This window comes from Agelaius phoeniceus, chromosome 14 (assembly GCF_051311805.1).
Source record: "Agelaius phoeniceus isolate bAgePho1 chromosome 14, bAgePho1.hap1, whole genome shotgun sequence".
Taxonomy (NCBI): Eukaryota; Metazoa; Chordata; class Aves; order Passeriformes; family Icteridae; genus Agelaius; species Agelaius phoeniceus.
In genome coordinates, this window is record NC_135278.1 from 11,176,262 (window position 1) to 11,201,804 (window position 25,543).

The 25,543-nt window shown below is 37.2% G+C and overlaps 1 protein-coding gene across 7 annotated transcripts in view; it reads left to right on the forward strand.

Moving 5' to 3' along the window:
* The first annotated feature begins 10 nt into the window (after positions 1-10).
* Positions 11-25,543, forward strand: part of THOC2 (THO complex subunit 2) — a 49,558-nt gene continuing 24,025 nt past the window's right edge. For 3 of the 7 annotated variants that reach the window (XR_008534997.2, XR_013184304.1, XR_008535000.2), the window contains exons 1-16: positions 11-205; positions 5,994-6,049; positions 7,230-7,321; positions 8,457-8,508; positions 10,584-10,654; positions 11,328-11,449; positions 12,190-12,323; positions 13,389-13,555; positions 14,230-14,322; positions 16,597-16,752; positions 19,657-19,829; positions 19,952-20,147; positions 22,597-22,638; positions 23,645-23,775; positions 23,862-23,963; positions 25,172-25,256. Coding sequence is in view for 4 of the 7 variants with exons in the window: in XM_054641408.2 (XP_054497383.1) it covers positions 144-205; positions 5,994-6,049; positions 7,230-7,321; positions 8,457-8,508; positions 10,584-10,654; positions 11,328-11,449; positions 12,190-12,323; positions 13,389-13,555; positions 14,230-14,322; positions 16,597-16,752; positions 19,657-19,829; positions 19,952-20,147; positions 22,597-22,638; positions 23,645-23,775; positions 23,862-23,963; positions 25,172-25,256 (1,734 nt within the window). In the remaining 3 variants the exon portion in view is untranslated. The remainder of the gene's footprint in view (positions 206-5,993; positions 6,050-7,229; positions 7,322-8,456; positions 8,509-10,583; positions 10,655-11,327; positions 11,450-12,189; positions 12,324-13,388; positions 13,556-14,229; positions 14,323-16,596; positions 16,753-19,656; positions 19,830-19,951; positions 20,148-22,596; positions 22,639-23,644; positions 23,776-23,861; positions 23,964-25,171; positions 25,257-25,543) is intronic. The other 4 variants (XM_054641411.2, XM_054641410.2, XM_054641412.2 and 1 more) reach the window with 2 other exon arrangements.

A 25,543-nucleotide genomic window follows, 5' to 3' on the forward strand; every position in this document is an offset into this window, starting at 1 on the left:
GCGGCCCCCGCGCGCAGGCGCAGTCCGCACCGCCGCCTCCCCGCACGGCGCGGCCGCGTCCCGCGGTTTCTCGCGGCCCATCCGTCCCCTCTGACCCGGCGCCGCCGCTGCTCCATCCGGGCCCTCGGCGCTGCACGGGGAAGATGGCGGCGCTGCTCCCGGCCGAGTGGATAAAGAACTGGGAGAAAGGCGGCAAGAGCGAGTTGTGAGTGCGGGCCCTCGCCGTGGGGATGGATGGGCGCTGCGGCCTGCGGGAGGGGGGCGAGGGCGCCCGGGCCTCGCCAGCCCGGGGAGGCTGGGGGGCGGCGGGGAGGACGTCGGTCAGGGCTCCGTCCTTGCTGCTGGGCGTAGGGTCGAAGCCATGGTCGGGATGAGGGCCTGGGCCGCCCTCCCGTCCGCTTCGGCCGGGTGCTGCCGCCCTCCGCCGACGCTCGGCCGCCGTAGCTGGGCTCGGCTTTCCCGGCGCCCCGAGCGCCCCCTTCCAGCCTCTGGGCCAGGTTTGTCGGGGGTCGAGCTCATCTTCAGCCGCCCCCCGTGGTAATACGGACCCTGAAGCGCTCCTGTGTCGCTGGTTCTACAGTACTGACCCTTTTGGCAGAGGCCCCAGCCCCCGTTCCCACTTTTTTACCGATTCTGATAGGACTGGCCCCGTATTCTTTGACCCAGGCAAAATACGATCAGGTAGTCACGCTTGTTCTATCCCACAAAGTAACCTTTGTGCACGGAGGGGTCCCGTTGCAACCTCTCAAATTAATCCAGGTGTACCAGAGCTTTCTGTTTTGGGCCTGTGTCTGTTTTAAGCCATTTTAATATGGCAGGTTCACTAAATGTTGTGTTTCAGGAGTACAGCTCTTCAAGGGATATTTCACCAGTTTGGTCATTTCATGTTTCTCTGGTAGTTTAAACAGGGGTGTTCTCTGCACTAACTATATGTTTTTATGTGCTCTTATTTTAATTCTTCCATGTGCTTTTGTTTTTTGTTGTAAGTAACAACCAAACTTCAAATTTTGCTGTTTTAAATATGGATGTTGCAGGAATCACTTAGAGAAACACTTCTTGATAATCGCACATTTTATTATTTTCTTTTGTTCGTGTTTTCTGAATGGTTGTGCAGATTTGCCAATGAATCTTCCTTGTGCATGAGAGAAACGGCAGTGGGTTGGAGATTAGAGAATGTAGAGAATCCTGCACAAAACACTGTTATTTCCAGAGCCACTATTTTGTAATGAAGGGCCCCCCCTTTATGGCCATGTAATTTTTGGTTTGAATTATGCTGGAACCATTATTGTGTTAATACACAAGCTGAACACGTTGAGAGGCCCTGTGGAGTTTGCAAGAGAACAGACATTTCCTGGCTGATCACAGAATGGCAACTGCACTGTGTTGGTTGGGTTCTCAGCACTCTGAGCTTTGTAAGAGGCAGCTTACATGGCTTTTGACCATGATAAAACCTTCTAGGATTCTTCTCTCCCCTCGGAGAAGTACTTCTTAAACAGGATGGGAGGAGAGGGTTCATCTGCCATGGGGCCAATAAAACAAAATGATTAGCTGGATTCCTGAAATGTGGTACTTGTACTTCATTTGGGAGACTACTTAAATGATGTTGCAGGCATGACTTACAGAGCAGTTTGCAGATGAGGCCATATGCTTTAAAAGGAATGCAATTGTGTCTGGATAGCAGTTGTCAGGTTTTGCAGTGGTAGCTTTATAAATTCGAGGAATATGCATGAACTTATTTTCTAGAATCTAAGGTGTATACCTGTAGACAATATTTAGAGAACTTATTAGGAAGCCAGTTTTATTGGGAGAGTCTTCAGTGCCTAACTTCTTGTTTCTTTTTCCAAAACTTCCTATCCCCTGACTAATTAGAGGAAAACAGAGCTAGGATGCTATCATTTCAGAATTTCAGAGTGAAACACATGAAATGTTTTTAAGCATTAAAGTAAAAAAGGAATAAATGCAGTAACACTACTTATTTTTATTGAATTATTTGTCTAATACTAGTATGCCCAAGAATAAAAATCAGGTCTAGTCCTAAGTTCACTCTTGGTCTTTGTGGTCAAAGTGAGGACAACTCATTGTAATAATGTTAGAAAAGTGGGGAGGGGAAGGATGCTGCAGAATGGCAAAACTGACATTACTAGCAAATAGAAGAATTACAAAAATTTAGAAGGCTTTTGGTAGGCATTTTAAGGAGATAAAACCCCTTCATAATTACTAGAAAAGATTAGTTCTTATGGGAAAAATATTTACTTGCTGGAGCGTGAAATGGCTTACATGATCTGGCTAGATCAGTTGAGATAGTATTTTGGCAGTAGTGGTTACCTAAATGAAAACACATTTCTGTGTTTTGGGGGAAGAGAGAAGAAACTAAAATTGAGAGAAGAAAATGGTTTGTTTTAATTTGGCATTTCAATTTCTACTGGGATTAATAATGGATGCTTAAGATAATTGCTCTGGGTTTTTTTGTTTTGTTGGGGTTTGGTTGTTGTTGTTGTTGGGGTTGTTTTTTTTTTGAATGGTGTGATATTTTTGATTGTGTGATCAACTTGTCATTATTTAACAGTACTATGCAGAAATCAGAAGGTAAGGATTTTGTATGTCTTAAGAATGTCATAATGTTAATTAGTAATGCAGTGGTGACCATTTGCTTCTAAGACATTGTTCAGAGACATTGGTCAAAACTGTACAAGCTTTGAGTTTATTTAATCAAGCTACTAATTTGTAATTGTGTCTAATAAAAATACATAAATGTGGTAGTTTCAAGTGTATGTAGCTGCCAAAACTACATTGGTCAGGATGTGGTCATCTTACGTGTCACTTTTTTGTTCAGATGCTTCTCTATCTAAGTACACTTGACTAAATTCTGTTCATTTGTTTGCTACTGGCAGATGCTGGTGTGCAAATGAAGTTGGAGTCTGAGGGTGACTTCTTATGCTGCTCAGTCTGGTCTCCTTGTGGACCTACTTGTGTGTACTGTCTTGGTAGGGCAATGGTTGTGTTTTCCACAAGATGCTGGTCTATGACTGCAGCCCTCTTGGACACTTAGAGCACCTTTAGTAACTGGTACCTTACCTTGTTCTGTGAGACATCCAGCACATCAAGGAGCCTTTAGTGTGGATGGAGGACTTTATTATAAAGTACCTGCCTGGCAGTTCATGCAATGTAGGTCTCAAGATAAACTGAAGCATTTAACATTCTGTGAATGTAAAATTTTGAGACTCGATCTTTCAGGCACTTCCAGCTTGTTTGTTACTTTAACCCAACACTGTAACATTGCTCATGCAAGTGAGGGGCTGGGAATCATCAAGAGAGTTTGGTGTAGTTGTGCCATCCTGACTGCAAAATGCAATTGTTTGTACTTTATCTCAACTAAAGAACTACCTGCATCAGTTAAGGTATGCATATACTTAAATGTGGGCAGGCACGTGCACTTTGTGATAATTACTGCTTTAACCCGTGTGTGGGAGTGGAATGGAGGTTATAGGACATGGTGTATGACTTGGGAGGTCTCAGTTCTGCTGCTGCCTCTGCCATGCAAACTTGTTCACACTGCTTCAGAATTGGTATTCTCAGCAAATCTATCCCATCACAATCCAAAATAAATTCAATTTTGAAACTGTGGCTTTTCAAAAGTGATTGTGTGTTATTTTAAAAATATTTTTTACAGTTTTACTTTCAGATGAAGAGATGTAGGTTTTAGTAGAGCAAGGAAGTTCTCCATCCTAAGCTTGCAGCAATGAGCTACCAGGTCAGAGTAATAAGTCAAATGAACACTTACCAGATTGTGTCTGGTGAAGGTGCAGCTGTTTTGATTTCAATTTCATGCACTCAGGTGAGACTAGATGGACTAATCTCTTGTTGTTACTGGAAAGGAGGGTTTCTGCCATGTCTTCAGTCACAGGGTGCCTCTGTGGCCTCCTGAGAAGTGCTTGAACTTGCAGAAGTGGCTTAGACTTGGGTTTTGACCAGTTTTCCACCAGGGTTGTCAGTTGCACTGATGTAACTGATGGGGGCTAAAACTGCTGCTGAGAAGGGAGGAAGTGTTTGTGAATGTCCCATTTCTGCAGTAACAAACCATGAAATCAATGCAGCTGTACTGCCTGGCAGCACCTACAGGAAAGGTGGTCTTGCTTTGAGAGAATGCCTCTAGAAAAGAATAGAATCATAGGAAGAAATACTTCTGCCTTTTTTTTTTTGTCCAGTTTAATAATTCGGGGGTTCTAATTGCAAAAATTAAGCCTGTTGTTTTGCAGATCATCTTAGAGTTTTTTACTGTATTGATCAAACAGATTTGTGTCTTAAAGTAATGTGGTGTTGTTAATACTATTTTAATACTCCTGGAAAGGGAATGGGAAGGTCTTGAAGCTCTGATTTTGCATTAAGATGTACTTAAAAGAACTCATCAATCCAAGCAGACAGGGTTGTTGCTTTTGTAACCTGGTTGAGGATACCATCTTAGGACATAGGGGCCATAGTATCGATCTCTGAAAATTTTTTTTGGCAGCTGATGTTTCACTTTACTGTTACTAGTATAGAGAATTTAGAAATGAGTGCTTATAGGGTACCTGCTTTATGAAGAAGTAATTAAAATTTAAGAAAATTGATTTTTATTGAATTGATACACTCTTTGGGGACAGCTGGGGGAAGAAATCTATTCTTTAAAAAAATGTTAACTTACCATTAATGAAAAATAAAATACCTATTCCCCTGTTTTGCTGTCTCTATTCTGGTTATTTCCAAATATATTGCATTCTCTTCAATAGTGTTTAGGACATCTTAGCCATATCTTTGCTTTTTGCTGAGGTTCTATGTTTCTGCTGATTGTTATGTGTGAAACTCCCTAGTTTCCAGTTGTCTAAAGGGTGTGTATACCTTATATTTGCTAATTATAATCCTTTGATTGCTAGAACAGCTGTTTAGTCTTGCTAGAGAAGTGATAATCTATATAGGATGCAAATAGAATGAGTAATGGATTGCTACAGAACTATTTTTTACTGTTATTTTTCATGATGAGCCTCTGTAACAATTGCACATAACTGCCTTATTTGAGACAGCTTAAAATGGCTCCCACAGCAAACTGTAGTCTTGCCATCTTATGTAGGACTGAGACATAGCTCTGATACCCTCCTCAGTTTCTGCATGTGAAAGATACTTTGAAAAATATGTAAACTTCTGGCTGAAAATGTGCAAATGTGACAAAAATTCTTAAAATATTCCCTGGTGTCTGTTATGATAAAGATAAATCACTACCTTTGTTAAATACTGTCACTTTTAAATAGGAAACTCCTTTTGAAACCTCTTGCTGGGGTGACAGTAGTGGTAGAGAAGAGGGCAGATCGTTATATCTTGGAAACATGTCCATTTCCAAGCTGTCAGTGTAGTGGAGAAACATTCCTTTTCTAACACAGGGAACTATTAATTTCTCTCATGGCACAGTTTGCACAGTACTTGGAGTGCTTTTTGCATATGGCTGTTTGTTGAGGGAGCCCTGGGAGCAGCCAGTCACAATGCAACATGACAGGTTTCTGCTTCCTAGAGTGGATTTTTTTAGGGACTAGAATAAAGAAAAATTCTGTCTTACTCTTGGTGAAACAGTGCATGAGAAAATCATGCACATATTTTAATGTTAAAAGTTTTTTACAAGCAGGAGTTTGAAAACTACCATAGTTACAGTAATTCTATGAGAAGCATTTCCTCATTGGATAATGACAGTAGGTTATTGCTGGGACTTCCATGCTTCCACATTGCCTCATGTTCTTACTTTTCTCAATGTTAGGAAGAATATTTATATGTGTATGAGATCTATTTGGAATCTTGTGTTTCTTTGCTGTTGTAAGTTCTCTGAATTAGGGTTTATTTTGTCATCATCCATTTAAACCACCCAAATCTAAAACTGTTTTAGTCAGAGCATCAACAAAAAAAAAAAAAAAACCCAAACATTTGTATCCTAATATCTAATGATTGTTTTTAAAACATTTGTTTTATTTTAGTGTGCAGCTGTGTCGTGCTCTCAGTGAAAACAAAAATCATGATGTGGGTTTCAGAGGTAAGTTGAGTGGTTTGTTTGTTGGTTTTATTTAAATAGAAAACAAGCCTGGAAACAGTTGATTATGGTACCTTTGCATGTATGTGCTTGGAATGTTCATGTATGGTGACCATTAGTGGGTGCTAAAGGTGAATACTACAAATACAAACATCTACTACCAGGATTACTTTCAGACATCCAGGGGGTTTTTTTGGCAGCATTGTCCAGTGTTTGATCTGTGCTATAGAAAATGGAATTCCATTTTGCAAACGCAACATAAAATTAGATTTTAATGTAAAAGTCAAATATATGAACCCTATGGTATGCAAGTGTGAAAGTATCCTATCTGTGTTAAAAATAAATTGTTCTGATTCACCCACAGTGGTCTGTAGTCCCACATTACTGATTGTGTGATTTAAGGCATTAAGATCTCTGTAACTTGTTATTGAATTTAGTTTTTTGAGCAAACCATGTGGTGAAAGTACAAGGTGAAAACATTGTTATTATTCATATAGTAAAAACACAACATTTTTGTGTATTATTTAAGAACATTACAGGTTTCTCACAGCTGATTTTACAGCCACCCTGTTTACATTTTGCAAGGTTTTTCTCAACTGGAATACCTCTGTTTAGTGCTTCAGCTTATTGCAAGCATTTTTAAGGTTACATTCTTGAGTTATAGGAGACTTTCCTTAGACAAATGAGGAAATAATCCTTATCAAGTATCTTTTCTTCAATTAAATTTTACTTTCTCCTAGAGAAATGGGTTTTGAGAGTGTATCTGTCATGAGGCATGACTAGAAAGTACTGTAATATTTTCTTATGTGTGTGTAATATGATAATATGATAATATGTGTGTATAATATGACATTGATGTGAATTAGAAGGTAAGGGTGTCTTTGTTAAGTCACCTATCAAGACTCAGCTCACTGTATGCAGGATGGTAATTTTTCTTCCTATTTTACTGTTATTCCATGGACTCTGCAGAGAAAGTGGATCATCGCTCACTTTATGCTTGTGTGAAATCTTAGATTTTGATGATCAGTTTTAATCTATTATCAATAACAAGGTAATCCCCTTTACTGGTGAGGGAAACATCTCTCCTTTACTTGTCTGATGTCTGCAGCATTACTGTAAACATTGCTTTAACAGACAAAGGATTAGCTAATGTGTTCCTTCGTCATCTCTTGTCTTTCAACAGATATTCAGCAGGCTTTGTATGAGCTTGCTTACCACGTTGTCAGAGGAAACTTAAAGCATGATCAAGCTTCTAATGTTCTTGGTGATGTCATAGTAAGTATATATTTGTAACAACTGCATACTTACTAAAATCTTTCTTATAAAAGCCAAGATGACATCCAAGCAGGAAAATATTCAAGAGATTTTTCTTTGACATGTCTAAAAAAGTCATTCTTGTCAAATTCTTCATTTGTGTACACTTGATATATATGTAGACTGGAAGGGTTTCATTTTTTCCCCTCTACTTTTCATGGTGAGGAATAGATGTTTCAGCATAAATTGAAAGTTAAGTCACTTTTAAAGGGCACATGAAGACTGAAGTTGTTAATAAATGCTAGAAACAAAAGTTCCTTGCTCATGCAGCGCATCTGTGATGCCACCTTCTGGTTTTTGTAAGTGTGACAATGTTCCACTTTATTGTTGGGATGTCCAAGTTCTGTGATGCCCTTGAAATAATGCATTAGACATACTTTTGTTTGAAAAAGATTTTTCTTAAAATGCTTTGAATAAGTGGAGAAAATAAGGAAGAGAGTAATTTCATCTAAACTTTCGATCTTACCAAATATCAGTTAAGATGGTGAACTAGGAAAAATACGTTAAAAAGCTTTTAGAAATGATTTCTTAATTTTGCTAAGTTGCTGTTTTGAGATGTGTGTGGAACATTAAGGAAAAATGTTTTGCAATAATCTAGTGTATCCCTTTTGGTTTTTTTGAACTTGGGCATTGGTGTTGAGGGAAGGCAAGGCTGTAGGGCACCTTGCTGTTGGGGTGGCATGAGAAATGTTGGATCTTTGGTTGCTGTAGGAAATCATAATCTGTTTGGTGCCTGAGAAACTGCAGGTCACTTTCTGGGCTCCTGCTCCTCACACAGAGATAAAGGAGGCAGAGGTGGGCCAAGGAGGTGGAGGGATTAACAAGGTGGTTTTGTCCCTGGTCACAAAATACACTTAAATTACATTTCAAGGTTACAGGGTTTCACTACGTATCAATAGTTAGTACAGCACTTACATTAGATATTAGTCACTAATTAAACATCTGCATTATTAATATGAATTATTAATAATATAAATAATATGCATTACTAATTGACCTGAACTTTATGATGAAGCATTATTTTATATAATGCAAACACTTTCTAAGCTTGCATATTGGAATTTCTGCGTTCATTAAATGAGATCTTGTTTCCTAGGAATTCCGAGAAGACATGCCTTCAATCCTAGCTGATGTATTCTGCATATTAGGTAAGTTGGGTTCCCTTTCTTTCATTGCATTGCAACAGATTTGGAGAAATTCAAGTTATGTGTATCTGCTTGTTGACTTCTTCAGGAACTTTCATTAAATCTGTAAAGCATGATTCCTCTTTACAAAGCATGTGTTGATTCTTCCTCAGTGTATCTGTACTTCACTTGTTAATGTCTTTTCATTCTGCTTTGTTCTGTTATAGTTTCCAGAAGTTTGCCTATTAAAGGCAGTGGAAGTTGATCTGCCAAGAATAGTTAAAGGAGCTAGCTTGTAAGAGTGTTGGATGTTAGCTAATGGCATCAGTGACTTAGTGATGTTATCATTCTTAAATATTTTTAATAAAAGTTGACTCACTGGTAGGTAGATCCTTTCTCCTCAGAATGTGTTCTGTAAATATTTTTGTCTGCACAGTCAGTGTTAGTGAAATGGAGCTGATTTTCCAGAAATCTAAGGGCAAATGGCATTGAGCCACTATCTGCCAGCTGAGCAGGCTTTAAAGGTTGCATGTCTTATTCTGGTGATAACTTCTGGATTTTTATGTTGTAATATTGATCCAAAGCTGTTGCTCTCAAGTCTTCCAGCTTTAACTGCCTGCAGTTTGTCTTGCTCCATGTCTATGTTTTTCAACAAATTTCAGAAAATTCTTTTGCTGGTCTGCTCATCACAGATCCTGTGTGTTGCATGTATTGAGAGTGAGGCATCTCTTGTGCTGTGCTTGCCTGTGAAGAGAAGCACCTCATAAATTTGCATGTGCAGCCTTGGTTTTGTACATCTGAATGATAAATTTTGACTTTTTTTGGTATTGTTTCGTTCTGTGTACTTGTATAATCATTTTGTAATAACTAGTAATAATTAGTTTTCATAATGCAGTATTACACTGATGTCCTTTTATAATTTGCATTAGAAGACTTGAATTAGCTGCTTCTTGAACTACTTGAATAACTGAAACTAGTGTATCTGTCTGCCTTTTTCTATTTATTGTTCTTTTCCCTCTTTCTGTTAAGTTAGTGTGTAGCTAAATGCCATGCTTTCACTAGTAGCAGAGAATAGTGTGGCTAAGGAGCTGGCTTTCAAACTTTGGGACAAAGGACGTTTGACAATTTCTTGCTTGTTTCCTCTAACTCTGTTTCTACTCTAATCAATATTTGCTACTATCAGGATTTTTTCCCAATTTGCATGTGTTTCAGTATATGAGAATTTTGATTTGTCCACTCATCCACATACACAGGGAAAAAATTTTTAGTGGAGCTTGTTCTTTGGCTTAGAGTCTTGGCTGCTGAGGTCCAGGCTGATCTGGCTGGTCTGTTGTCTCCACTTCTACCCTGCTACAATCACTGGTTTTCAGTCTCTTTAGGGTCTCCTTTCTGACATATTTGTTGCTGATGTTTTCTCTGTGGGTATGTGTGGTGGGGTTTTTGTTGGTTTGTTTATTGTAAGGCCTGTCTTGCATTCTGTTACGGAGTTTTCTACTCCTTGTGCAGCTCCTTACTTCCTGTAATGATGTGCTTTTTTAAAACTGCTTTCTTTAGAAGATTTGCTTCCCTGGCCAGTGTTCCATGGCCTGTCTTCCCATAGGAGTGAATTGCTTTCAGTAGTTGACAATACAGAAAGCATTAATGGTAATAGAGAACTACAGCTGGTAAGAGACTGCAGACAGACAGTAAATGGTTGTTCTCTGAAGCCACAGGGAAAAAGATGAGAACATTACCTTAAGGCCAGGGTCCTGCAGTTCTCTTCACTGGTTTGTATTCTTGTTTTGTGCTATTATTCATCTTTAATGGTTGCCATAAACATTATTGCAACAAAGAGAATGGCAAGAAAAATTATTGCAGCGTTCTTCTGGTTTCTGTTTTACCTTTTCATGAGACTTTTGGATGTGTGAGAATTGTCATCAAAATATTATATGAACCCCATGGGGGATGAGTGGGTGGGAAGTGGCAAGAAACTGCCATACTATCAATAAGTTCCTTTGCCTTGTGTTATCATTAGTATTTATCAGAATAGTTACTGAAAGAAGAAACTCTCAAAATTTCACAAGTAAAAATTGCTTTCCTCCCCCCATCTTCTTTTGTAGATATTGAAACAAGTTGTTTAGAAGAAAAAAATAAGAGGGATCATTTTACACAACTGGTATTGGCCTGTTTGGTAAGTTATACCTGGAAAAATTGCATGTCAAAATTTGACAAGGAAAATAAGAGTGTTGAAGGTTGATTTTATTTTTCTCCAGAAAAGACTATAAGAGTGTTTTCCTAATGCCTAAATAATTTAACAATTCATCTCCAAAGTGTTGTGATAGAAGAGTATGGTACAGCTCCCTCTTGAGTTCTTTAAAGAGTTTTGAGAGAACTTAAATTTTTCCACCTGTAAGTTTAGCAGAAATTTTTCTTCTGAAGTATGCCTTGAGTTGCACTTCTTTATGTAACCTCCTCTTGTGTTTAGAGGTAGCATTCCTAAATGCATGGAATAAGCTTGATTTGTAGGAAAGTTCAGCATATGAAAATAAGACTTCTTAAAAAATAAAGAATACTCTTTGTAAATATGCTTTTCTTGGTAGTAATGTCCCTAGATGCTATGAGATGTAACCAGCAATTAGACTCTAGGGCTTGTTTCTTCAGGGTGCTCTTGTATATAAAATCTACCACTGTAAAATTCTAGTTTCAGTTAATAGTGTGTCAGCTTTGTCTGCTTCTGTGTTTGAAGCAAAATGCAAACTTTTTTCTGTTGTAGTCAGAAAGCACATGCAGCATAAAGCAGTAATTGTGTGGTTTCTAGGTCTTTGTAATTGACAGATTTGGTGTATGTTTTTGGTGTTTTTTAGTACCTTGTATCTGACACTGTCCTAAAGGAGCGTTTAGATCCAGAGACACTGGAGTCATTGGGACTCATCAAGCAGTCTCAACAGTTCAATCAAAAATCTGTTAAAATAAAGACAAAACTATTGTAAGTCTTGGGGCAAGGGTTGTCTGGGGAGTGGGTGGGGAGGGGCAATGATGATTAGTCTGGTAATAATGTTTTCTACCAAGTGCTCAGTTTTCTTTGGGAAATATGTTTTGTTGCACTTTAACTTGCCATTGACAAAAGAATTCTGTTTGCCCTTAGTTTTCGAACTCTTGAGAAGTATAAAATCTTTCTCATGTTATCTATGGCTTTTGCTACAGGGATTCCATATACAGATATGTGAATTTACAAAGTATAACTAAATTAATTATTGCTCTTGCATCAGTTAAGAATAGGTTTTGTTTTCATAACTAGGCAAACATAGTTATTTTAGTTTGGGCAACACGGGTTATGTTTTTTTTGGTGTATGTTTGGTTTCTGTCTCTGCATCCAATGTTTCACTGTCAAAGAACATCACATGAAACAGGAATAGATTCTTAAGCATGGACTGCCACAGAGCAGTTCTCCAGAGCAGTGTGTAGAACAAGCTTTCCTGTTAAGTGTAAGTCTAATCTTTTTAATTGTCTGCATTTGAAATAAGAGCTGGATTTGTTTGGAGAGTGCATGCTACATTACAGGTATTCATATACTGCCTTTAATAGTTTTTGCAACAGCTCAGGTTAATAACGAGTTCTTAAAAATGTCTTCAAAATTAGCATTTTGTATAACAAATTGCTAAGAGCATAAGTAAGCTTCACTGGATGCATGTTACACAACGGTATTTAATTTCTCTTTATTTGCAGTTATAAGCAACAGAAGTTTAATTTGCTAAGAGAAGAGAATGAAGGTTATGCAAAGCTTATTGCAGAATTGGGTCAAGACTTATCTGGAAATATCACTAGTGATTTAATCCTTGAAAATATCAAATCTTTAATAGGTAAGGAATTTATTGAAAGAATATGAGCATTGGTTTTCCTGTATGATCTTATGACTACATAAAGTAGATCAGCTTGGATAGAATTATGGTATCTTGAAGTTCCCATTTCTGTGGAAAAATGAATTTTGGGAATGTTGTGTAGGTACACTTAACTTAAAATACTGAATTTATGGTGTAGCCTTAGATATGCATGCTGTGATTTTAACATCTTTCGAAGATGTGCTTGTCAGGTAGATAGGAGCATAACAAAGTAATGCTTTTTACTATTGAATATATCAGTTCAATGCATGAGCATTCTTTATTCTTGAAGATACTGAATGAGTGATTCCTCATGAAGAGAAATGCAAAGTAGGAAATGTTCTTCCTTTATCTAGTTCTTTTAGTGGCTTTTCCATATTTCTAAGTTGAGTGATAAAACAGGAAATACCTGTAATTACCCTTGTTTTGCACTTCCTTTTTGAATAAAGAATTCTTTACAATATATTGATGCTTGCACCAGTGCCTGTCTCATATGGTGCCAGTGTAGTAATGAGCAAAAGGCTGTGCTGCCATTTTATTAAAAAAGCGCTTGCTCCCCTTTTGATAAAAAAACCTCTTCTCCCTTTGCTGGCAATAATGCTGAACTGACAGGGCAGGACCACCAGGAGGTTCAGGGTCTAGCTCAAACCAGAACAGCTTTTGGATTGTAAAGTAATTACTAGCTGGCTGATTTGTGACTGAGTGAATGTGTGGTAGCACAAGAGAAGAAGCAGCAGCTCATGACTTTTGCTGGCCCTGTGGTGTTGATGAGGTCAGGTTTTTAACTATTAAATGTTCCCTTTAAGCTGTTAAATTCTACTTTTGCTGTAATCTGGGTTGGAAGTCCTGTTTAGTGGTTTTGTGTAGTTCAATATTTGACAAATCAAAATGATTGGTGCTGTATTTATAGGTGATCCAGATTATTTTGTTACTGATAAATCAGGTTCAAGTTTAACTGAGAAGAATTAATTTTAAAAGTTACTGCATTTGTACTTTAGAAACAGAGTGAAGATGAAAATTAAGCTTTTCTGCTCTCTTCTCCACTAGGATGTTTCAATCTTGATCCTAACAGAGTTTTGGATATCATCCTAGAAGTCTATGAGTGCAGGCCTGAGTATGATGATTTCTTTGTACCACTGATAGAGTCTTACATGTACATGTGTGAACCTCAAACTCTATGCCATATCCTTGGGTTCAAATTCAAATTTTATCAGGTAATGTATTTCCATTATTAGTTCTTGGGTTTTGTGGTTGGTGGTTGAACTGCAGTCAGTAATAACAGATTTTCTGCAGCTGTTTGTTTTTTTGTTTTGTCTTTTCTTTGGTTTTTTTGTGTTGGGTTTTTTTTTTTTTTTACACATAGAAATCAGTTTTTAAGTTGAAAAATTCTGGTATTGAAAGCAATAATTTCATTATTTGAGTGGGAGTCTCTTACCATATTTTACAGGAGAATGCTTCATGTTCTCTTAAAAGAGCTGAAAACAATCTTGGTACCTTCCACTTGAACTTGTAGAGTTATGTAAGGACTGGCATGAACAAAGGGACTGTACATTATAAACAGGACTTATCCCCAGGAGTGAGGAGCATGTTTGCAGGAGAGTCATGGTTAATATTTGATAAAATACTCAGGGTTTTTTTTTTTTAATGCAGTTAGGAATTGCATACAAGAACCATAGGGTGTGAAGGTAAAGGTTTTGTTTCTGAAAATACTGAATGTATTACAGTAAAGTCCAGTGACTTGGAAGTGATAGCTGTTAAATAACATGGTAACAAGGAGAACTGTGGGTTAATATGTTTCATCTGAACAGAAATTGAGTGGTTCCTGTTTTATAATCTTCTGCTGTGGTCTGATTACTTTTTTCTTATATTTTGATGTTGTCCATTTTAGGATCCAAGTGGTGAGACCCCTTCCTCCTTATACAGAGTTGCTGCTGTCCTTTTGCAACATAATCTCATAGATTTGGAAGATCTTTATGTTCATGTAAGTGACAGTACTATGCTGCTAGATGCCAAAGCTAAGGACATTTTAAAAAAAGAAAATCAGATATACTTTATCCTGTTTCTAAATTTTCAAGCTCATGATATTCTGTGTAATACCTGTAAGTGTACAATATTTAGTGATTCTTAAAATTTTCGGTGCTTTCTTTATGCCACATATTCAAATAAGGACACATTGAAGTATAAATGCTGATAAACTTTATTTGAATTATCTGTGTAACATTCTCCAGATTTTCTACCTTCTGGCAGAGTAGGAAGTTGGAGATAAATGCCTAAGTAACCTTTGTTAGGAATTAGACCCATCGAGTTCTGCTTCACAAGATCAGTTTTTGAGAAAACTGCTAGGACAATCAGCTCCAAACATTGTTCTAGTTTAATAGCAGGGTTATTTTTTAAAAATGCTTGCAGGTTCCTGAATAGGCCTCTCATTCTCTACAAGAATTCTGACCGTTTATTAGGTTGAAAGAAGGAAATGAACTTAGGTGTTCACATATAATCAGAGATTTATTTCTTTATAAACCAACATTCCAGTTTGATGAATGGTTAACAGAATGTTGTAGTTATCAAATAAATTTTACATTATATAAGAATTTTTAATTTCAGAATATCCATGGATAGTCTTAAGAAATTAAAGATTCAACTCTTCCACTGAAATCGAGGGAAGAGTTATAGTTACATCTGTGGAAGGTTTGGAATGTAGTCCTGCCATTAATTTGTGTAGCATTTCCTAGCCTTAGTCACAAGCTGATCAATATTGACTTGCTAATAACTGTCCCTGGCTTCATAGGATTATTTTGGCTGAAAATGTGTTGGGTGGAGCAAGAGTAGGAGTGCATGTCTCAGATAATTGGTGTGGAGTGAGGAATGTGTGGTGATAAAGCTTGTTTTTAAGAGAACGTTTGTAAGCTTACAAAACATGCTCAAACTTGGGGTTACAGTTGCCTGTGCAATCTCAGCTCAGACTTGTGCAGGTATGGGCATGTTTTATCCCAGTCTCAGGCTCGAGGGTCCCTGCAGTCATCTGCACTGTTCACCTGCATGGTGGGGATTCTCAGTCTCATTCCAGGATCTCTCTGCATGTTTGATGTGGTGTATTTTTTTAAATCTCTTTTCAGTTCAGGTTTAATTTAACTTGCTATGGAAGTTTCTATTGAATAGCATGTAGGTGTTGAGTCTGGAGGGGTGTTCATTGTGTGGCTCCCATAGGAGAGCACTGCCAGGATTATCACTCATATTTAGAATGTTCTCCCCACCTCTGCCCTCCCTGGACTTCCAAGCCTGTAAAAACTGTTCTCAATCAGTGTGTATATACACACAGCCATATAGAATGCATGGCATCCTAAAGATACAATTTACCCATTGAAATTCCACACTAGCTGCTTCTTGGTGAAGCTTATTTCTGTGAAATGGAGGAGTTCTTTCCTCCTTCAATGATCAGTTTGAGCAAAGAAAAACCAAGAAAAATCTTCTCTGGTTAAAACCATTAGAAGAAGAGATGAGTGCATCAAAGAGGTCATGGCTCTGCAGTAAGTTGATTACTTACTTGCAGGGAAAGTGTCATTTTGGTTTCAGGAGCTAAATTGAAGTTTGGCTTTGTCAGAAAAGGAGTTTTTCTTTTGTCTCACAACTTGACCTTTTAATCACTGAGTTTAGGTTTATATTCCTCGCCCTGATTATTCTTAAGTACAAGACTGTGCTGAGGTTTTTTACATACTAGGTACTTTATTTAAGATGGTTTTTAAAGAACATATTAACATGTGTTTAATCCACATTGCTCATAAATAAAAAATTAGGTACACTTTAAATTTATTATTTCTTTAAAATAAATGTGGAATGAGAGTGTGTTGCTAAGTAGGTTACCCGGTTTTCCTTGGTGATTAAATTTTTCTTCCCTATAGATAAGCAATATTTTGAATATTCACTTGGATTAAAGGCCCTGAGTTGTGTTAATGTTATCATGAATTATGTGTGTAATTGTCACCACAAAGCTATAGCTGGATGGTAAACTGAGGGCAGGGGGGTCACAGACAACAAATGGTTGTGAAGAAGTAGAGTGGTATTATTTCTCATGAGTCCTTGATTTCAGAATGGTCTGCTGTTAGTGTAATTCCCAGTTTGGCAGCAAGGAAAAGAAGCCAGTATCCTGAAACACTGTCAGATTAGTAACAAGAAGGGCCAGAGTTCCTCTCAAAGCTCAGGTGATCCACAGTAGGAGTTGGTCACTTCAATTTTGAGTTATAATGTTCTGTTTTTTCAGCTTCTACCAGGGGATAATGCCATCATTGAGGAACACAAGCGAGAGATAGTGGAAGCTAAACAAATTGTCAGAAAACTTACCATGGTTGTCTTATCATCTGAAAAGACTGAGGAAAAGGAGAAAGAAAAGGAAAAAGAGGAGGAGAAAACGGAAAAGGTGACTGAGTAGCTTTCTTTTCAGTAATATTATTTGAATTACATTAAACAAAACAATTGTTATAAAAACATACTTAAATTTATTTGAAAAATAGTTACATGCTCCTTGGATGACTTGTATTAGTCTTATAACACTTCTATTATATTGAATGTACAAAAATGCATGGTTTGGGGTTTGTTCTGGATTTCTGTACATAAAATATTCTTGGTTCTATGGCTAATTGATTTCTTCCTTCCCTTTTTGTTGTATCAGCTCCACTAAGTATGCCCCAGCATTTATACACTTCACAGCCTTTAACAGCTGCACTTCTCGGATTCATGATAGCATAATCCTAGTTGATTTCATAAAAATAAGGATGTTAGTTCTCTCAATCAAGAATTGGGACATAAAGAATTGCCAGACTTAGGAATGTTGGTATAATTATCCTGAATTGTAGAAAAAGCTTATAACTGAGGATTTCTACTTGTAACTGCTCACTGTGCTTTCTTTTAAGCCTGTATCTCCATATGTGTAAATTTAACTCTTCATTTAAGGTCCTACTAAGTCAGATTTATGTTGCCCCTAGGTCTAATTTGATTTAGTGTGTCCAAGCCTTATTTAAGAAACAAAGTTATTTGATCTCATAGAGGCTATTCTGTTATCTTCATTTGAGTGCTTAAGTACTTCTTAAACACCTTATTTAAAACATTAAAAAGAAAAGTAAATGCTTGATATATGCATTTTTAAGTTGCTTGCTGGAGTGAGGGGAGGGATCCATCAGTCTTGGTGGTTTCTGTTCTTGAATTTCTGTATTCTGCTGTATTCCTTATCAATCTGGCTTGTCTACCAATTCCTACTTGTGCTACACCACCTTGATTCTGGTAATCTCTGACCTCCCTTTCTCCTTTCATTTTGCTTTCCTGGCTTGAAAAATCTAATTCCATTTTCTTCCCTCAGGCACCTGCTACAGTTGCTGACCTCTGACTCTCAACTGCAGCCACAGCTGCTGCCTATTTCTTTCACTCACTTTAAATTTCTGATCCCTCCCTTTTGCTTACACCACGTTGCTTTGGCCCACCTTCTCTGCTGTCAGCTGGGGCTGCCCAGAATCTTCTGAAGTGTGCTTGTCACCCTCTTCTGATGGAAAAATAAACTCTGGATGGGACATGCACAGTGTATGCATTGCAAGTCATGTCAGAGGAATTAAGACAGCTTTCATGACTAAGCTTTAGAATTAAGAACTAGGGAATTTTAATCTTTAGCAGAAACTGCAGCATTTTTCTGAAGGATTAAAATGACAAAGTCTGTGCCTGTGTGATGGGAAAAGTAAGAGCTGTACTTAACAGAAACCAATTTCTGTGACTGCACACACTGTTATGCAATACATGCTGTTTCTTAAAAAGCTTCTTTCTGTGTTAAAAGTACTTTTGTATGTGCTTAGCTGTGCACTTCATGGCAGTTAGGGGAGTAACTACATGTGAAAGGTGTTGTCAGCCTAAGTTTAGGCACATTGTATCCAGCAGATCATTTCATGTTCTATTTTTGATACAGTATCATGGAATAAATGCCTGCATAAGGAAAGCAGTGTTTACAAAGTATTGACCTGACTCTTTTTTAGAGCCACAACGTGCTTATTCTGTGTGATTAAAATTCATTATTATCTAATGACTCTAATATGAATAATTTAGTCTTGACAAATGTGCTGCCTGCTTTTGCCTTTTAAGGTGCATTTGCCATAACTGTGATAGGACATGCAGACAGGTCAGAGTGTGGGCAGCAGGAGTGGGTTTGACAGCAGTTCCAGACTGACCCCTCTGTGCCAGACATGTCTTGGCTTTTGCCTCATGTCAGAACTTGCTTACCCAAAAGTCAAGCAGTGTGTGAGCTCCATAAGTTCAGCATGAGTGAAGACCTGACTTGGCTTTACTGTGGAGCTTTCCTGTGCATGTTACCATGTGCTGTGCTGTTTTCTATTTTCAGAACTATCAGAAAAATATTTGCCAGTGTTAAAGTTTTAAAAAGGAAAAAAAAACTAAAACCATGCAAACTGTAGAAACAAAGGAGTGTCTGTTTTGTAAGCAATTACTGTTCTTGTCAGTCTGCCTTCTCTGCTTGTGTGGTTTAAATAAAATTATACTTTGCTTTAAAATAATAAAACCATTTTGTCCTAGACTTGTAATCTTCCTTCCCTGGCTGTAAATATCATCTTGGGCTTGTAGTTACTTACAGCTAGTTTTCCTTACTGTTAGTCACTTACAAATAGACTTTTACCTTGGGGGCCAGGGAAAACCAATTTATAACAAGAAAATATATCAATACCATGCCCCTGGAAAAGTGTTTCAAGGCATGACCTTAGAGTCCTGTTTCCTCTTATGCCTGTTTTGCAAAGGGAATTTTGGAAAAACTTTGTATAGACTTGCACTTAAGTCTAGAATCTCCTAGAATAGGTGCTAATGTGACACTTACTGTACAGGCACACTAGGATGGAGAAAGGGTTTGAGTGTGGCTTAGCTTTTTTTTTTTTAATTCTAATCTGCTTTTGCAAGAGAAGTTTGTGCTTTTAAACTCAGAAAAACACACATTCTCAAGTTGTATTGTTCTTAAATTGTCCTGTAAGGAAATAAGCTGCAATAGATTGTGACAGTTTGAAAAAATACGTGATCAGACATACATCAGACAACTTCATAAATTTCTGTTTTATTTTTAATTTTTTCTTTGATCTAGATGTTAAATTCTACATGGATTGGTTTATAACTTCTTTTGAAGTTTTCTTATTGTCTAAATGTCTAGCAAAGTTTTATTTTGCGTGTGTTTTTATTACAGGATTGATATCCAAGGCTTTTTCCTCTAGCTGTGGATTGCAGCTGCTTAAGGAGAAGTATTATGGAGATTTTATGAACACGCTTTTTCTTTATTATCTTGCAGCCTCCTGATAATCAAAAACTTGGCTTACTGGAAGCCTTATTAAAAATTGGTGATTGGCACCATGCACAAAGCATTATGGATCAGATGCCTCCGTTTTACTCGACTTCGCACAAGCCGATCGCCATCGCGCTTTGCCAGCTCGTCCACGTGACCATTGAGCCTCTGTACCGCAGGTAAAGGGACAGCCACAGTTCTGCTGCTGCACAGGGGAAAAACAATTTCTTTACAGCCTAATAACAAATACATTTCTAAAGTTTTCTATTTCATGTGGAATGCTGCACATTTTATTTTTCAGAGTTGGTGTACCTAAAGGAGCTAAAGGGTCACCAATTTCCTCTTTGCCAAACAAGAGAGCACCAAAACAAGCAGAGAGCTTTGAGGAATTGAGAAAGGAAGTGTTCAACATGCTTTGTTACCTTGGTCCTCATCTGTCCCACGATCCTATTCTATTTGCAAAAGTAGTGCGCCTTGGAAAAGCATTTATGAAAGAGGTTGGTATGACATAATAGCTGCTCAAAACATGAAAAATACCAATTACTCTGATGTCAAAAAATGCTTGTCTTGCCAATTGTGTGATATTCAAATGCTGAAACAGAATATGATCTTGACTAAGGACAAACTTGGAGAATCTTATTTTAGTTTTTGATCAGTTTTATGATCTATAAACATCTTTATGAACAACTTAAGGCACTTTAGGTTTATAACCACAAATATTTAGTGATGTTTAATTTCCTGTTATGGTATTCATATTTTAAAATATTATCTGTGTGTATAACTAAAAAACCCAAGAGACATATGGTACTGATGTCTGGAAGTCATTTACATTATTACAGCAACAATGTAGTCAGCAAGGACTGATGAGCTAATATACGTGCAGTACAAATAATTTCAATTTTCTGTTCCAGCTGTTAGGTTACTTGGGAAACAGGGGATGTTGCATCCTTTTACTTCATCTTTTTTCCCCTCTTCTGCCTAGTTAAAATGCTGCTGGTATTGATCTTGTGTCAGTGACAAATCTTTAGATGCTGCTAAGGATGAGTTTGATGTGGAAATCACTTCAAGTTGCCAACTTCAGAAATTAACTGATCTCTTGAGATGGGTTACTGTCTTTGACCATGTGTCTATTGAAGGATTGGCAGTATAACCTGTTTCAGAAGGCTGAAAGTTGAATTTATATTCTGAACTCCCTTAAAATGTACTCAGTAGTTCAGATTGAGGCTAATGAGTTGTTCTGCTGCTTTGCTGGCAGTTTGCCATTTACCTGGCAGTTTCTGGTTTATTCTCAAGTCAACAATAGGGGGTTTAATTTTTTTTTAAACAGCAGCTCAGAGAAACTTTGAAATAAATAATTTTTAAATTGCTATTATCAATGAACAACCAGTCCACCTCCTCAAAACTTAAAAACCAGGGGCTTTGTTGCCCAGCATTTTATTTTAACTTATGACAGAAAATGGGAGAGGTTGATTGATCTAAGTGGTACTGGAGGGGAAGTTTTCTAGTTTATAACTTTTTTTTTCTTAAAAATATTTTTATTTCAACTGCAACTAACAAATATTGAAATACTCATAATTTGTATACCATCTGAGGGGAGGCTTTCATGTCCAGCTGTACTTGATGATGCAGAGCTAAGAACACAGATAATTCTTGGGATTGAAGATGTTTTTGTTCAAAATAGCTGATTTTGTCAAGAGAATTTATTGTTGTTAGGTTCCAAGACGCTGTGATAGGGTTAGAGACCTACAATAACTTTGGGTTCCATGTAGTCTTTGTAATAAAATCAGGGAAGGCTTCACCTATTTCCCTACTTCCATATCTCTGTATAATTTCTTGGCATCTTCTCATCCGGAATGGTAAGATTTCCCAGTGGTAAATAATCCGATTTCATAGCGTGCTCATTTCTTGCTGGCCAGTAAAAGGACTGATATCACTTTAGTGATAGCTATTTTGCACTGACAGTGCAGTTAAGTGGGAAATTACAATTTTAAGGGACTAATGCATTTTATTGCTGTCAGCAGACTCTTAGGACTACTTTGTAATTGAAATATTGAAGGTTTGTGAGAAAGCCCTGTTACTGAGGATATGTACACTGGGATGGAGATTACGTGGGTATAGGAATCTCTTGTGCAGGTTTACTGTAAATATACTTATATGACAGTTTAATGTATTTCTGACAAGAATGAGCAACATTTTAGCTATTTGCTCTAGGTTGGAACTGTGAAGAAATTCGTCAGTGACAGAGTGGTTAAGGTAACATAGGGAAAGTTATTTTTAATGCATTGTTGCCATCAGCATGTTCTAGTTGTGAAACTACATTTAACACACAGTAGAAATACTTGTAACTGAAGGTAATTTGACTCTAAGTTAACCCATACAGTAGTTAAAAAGTTAGACTACTAACATTGCACTGCAGCTTTCATGCTAAAGTGTACCTTTAAAATAATTGTGCACTTACTGGTGTGATAGCTTAATATGCTTTTCATGGTGAGTGGAGCAAGCAGAGAGAAAAAGTAATTTAATAATGAAGGCTAAAAGCTTAAGAGGGTGTTACTGTGAGAGAAAGATGGGGGAAATAATCTATGGCTGTTGGTAACTGCATTGGAAGTCCTCAGATTTTTTAGGTAGAAGGTTAATGCTTAGGCATTTTTTTCCTCTCCAGTAAGAAAATTCAATATTTCACATGTAATAGCAAGTTTCCTTGTATCTCTAGCTATTATTTCTTTTTGGACAAAATTGTACAAAGCCTCTCTTAATGTAAGGAATGTTTCATCCATGCATTTGAATTTCTGTTTAAAAATACTTTAATGCTGGCAGATATGGCAAATTAAACACTTAAGGGATGCTTGGCCCTTCAGGTTTATGCTTTTGCTGAGATAGCTCTTTTCTGAAAGTGTAACTGTTACATTAACTGTGCTACAATTAACATGGTTGTCTTTGTTACAGTTTCAGTCTGATGGAAGCAAACAGGAAGATAAAGAGAAAATGGTGAGTTTTGGAGGAAGGTGTTTTTATGCAAGATTGTAATGGTGACCAAAAGTGCATTTTTACTACTTATTTGCTTGGAATGAGCTGGAAATCCTCCAGCTATTTATTCTATAAATACATTTCATGGTGGGGAAAAGCATAGAGAAAAGACAAATTGGAAGCAGGAGAGATGTTTATTGGTACAATAATTTTTTCTTTAATTGCTTAGTTTATTTACTTCAGAATTTTCTAATTATTATCAAAATTGTTCACAATGAAATCCAAGTGTTCAGTAGAAATCCAACTTACAAAGACAAGTGTTTGGGGTTTTTTTTAAATCAGCAAGTGGGTTTTCAATGTGAAGTTTCTGCAGTTTTCATTGTTACTTGTTCCTCTTTCTCACTAATACTGACTTCCTGAATTATTGCAGAGGAAATCCCTTCTGGGTTTTGTGTTTTGTTTTGGTTGTTTTTCATTGCTGTTATAGTTATTCTAAAATAGCTCAGTGGAAAAGAGAAAAGTTTAAGAAAGTTTGAGGGTGGTAGGATACTGAAAACATGGAAATTGGAAATATGTATTATGAACATGTATAACACTTTCGGGCTTTTATCTGAAATTTTGAAAATGGAAGTAAAGATGAGGAATACCTTAATATATTGAAGGCAGTTGCCAAAATGAATTTTTTCCTGTGTTGCACTTCATGCAAGTCCACACAATATCCATTTTTTAATGGTTTGATTCAAAAATGAGTGCAACCTGCTGAAGATTTCAGCAGCTTTGTTCTAGTATCTTATATAGTATAGGCAGATAAAATATTGACAGTATCTGTAGTCCATAAATTATTTACTGAATTATTTACGATGGGAGATATTTTTAGGTCCTATTAGATTTTTGTTCTGGAAGTCTTAATCTTGTGGTGTACTTGTTTTTTTAGCACATTTTCCATTTGTATATCTGTGCACTGCATGTATAACACTGCTTCTGGGGCACTTCCTGACAGTTACCTTGGGTTTTGTCTTTATCCCAGGAAACACTGTTCAGCTGTTTGTTGAGTATTACTGATCAAGTCTTGCTTCCATCTCTTTCCTTGATGGACTGCAATGCATGCATGTCTGAGGAATTATGGGGAATGTTCAAAACCTTTCCATACCAGTATCGGTGAGTAGAATGATTTGTTTCCATCCTTTGGAATGTGCTGCTGAATTGTCAGTTCTGAAATTCCTTTTCCTGTGTAACGTTTCCAGGTACCGCCTCTATGGGCAATGGAAGAATGAAACATACAACAGTCACCCACTGCTTGTGAAAGTTAAAGCCCAAACCATAGATAGAGCCAAATACATCATGAAGTAAGTAGTCAATTCCCATAAATAATTATGAACTGTAGTACAGTCTATTGCATATCACCAGCTGGAGAAAAAAAAACTTGACAAATACATTCCCTGTCTAATGACTTAGTAATTTCCCAAATAGTTCTTGTTCATAAAGCATTTAATGTATTGTGGTTAAAAACAAAAAAATTATTGGTGACAAATTTGTCACCAATAAGGGTGTATAATCTCTGAAAAATGTCCCATTAAATGACTTAAATCCTTTTCCATGGGTAAAGTTTTTGATAAATTGCTTTGCTTATGACATGTGCAAGTGCTACATATTTCCTCTAGGTGTGGAGGCTCTCCTCCAAAGAGTCTCAAGAATCTTGTCATGTTCTCTGTAGATTTGAATGTATGGCAGTGAGTTGAACAGAATGATTTATTCTCACCCTCAAGTGGGCTCACAGCAATTCCAGATTTACCTCACATTTGATGTCACCATCAGGGAATTTGGTTCTCCGTTTGCCAAAAGCAGATGGTGTGGTGTTACAATGTGGATAATCAGAACCCTTCCATATAGGCAAGACACTAATTGTTTCTGGGTAAAAGACTTTGCACTCAGAGCTGTGAAAGCTAGAAAAACTGTTTTGATTCCCTTCTGACTTGCTGCAGACACCATAAACCTTTCCCCCCTTCCCCTGTACAATGGATTTCAGTTGTGCAGGTGAACCATGGTGCTGTCAGCTGTTGAAGGTTAACAGCTATGTGTATAATTTACTGTCAACTTCAGGTTTCAGGCTGAGCTCAAATCTTCAGTAGGAAATGCTGACAGTGGAGCTGTAACAGAAAGAAATACTGTTTTTCAGTGAACTGAATGCAACAAAAAATGACTGATCTGTGGCTCAGCTAAATTTCCAGTAGCAACTAACAGCATCCCATGGTAGTTTGGTGTATGTGCTACAGGTTTCATGGACAACTTCTGAAATGTTCAAAGTTGAAGCTAGAATATGGTCCATAGTAACAGAGGGACAGCTGGACTGGTTGTACTTTCTGCATCTTGGAGGATTTCTCAATTTCCAGTTTTCAATGGATTAGCATCTCTATGCTGAGATGTCTTGAAAACACATTTGCTAGTCAGAATTTAGTCTCTGAGACCAACAAAGATGTTTCTTCACTGAAACTGACCTGTTGTTTTAATATTCTTCTAGCTTGTCTTTTGTAATAAACTATGTCCTCTTTTACAGGCGTTTAACTAAGGAAAATGTGAAACCCTCTGGAAGACAAATTGGGAAGCTCAGCCACAGCAATCCTACAATTTTATTTGATTACGTATGTAGTTACATGTATTTAATGCTCATCCTGACAACACATAATTGAAGCTCAGAAAGGGGCCTGCAGTTCTAATTTCATTTTTTTTACTTTTTATACAAATTTTAAAATATAGTAGTTTTTTAATAGTGCACATAGTAAGATACTAAATATGACTTAAAAAAAATTAGTGACATATTAAATGTGCAAACATGTCTTGAATAACCAACTGCAGAAAAAAATTAATTTGAGATAGCAAAGGTGGATCTCAGGTACAGGGATTGCTGATCACATTATGCAGAATGCAA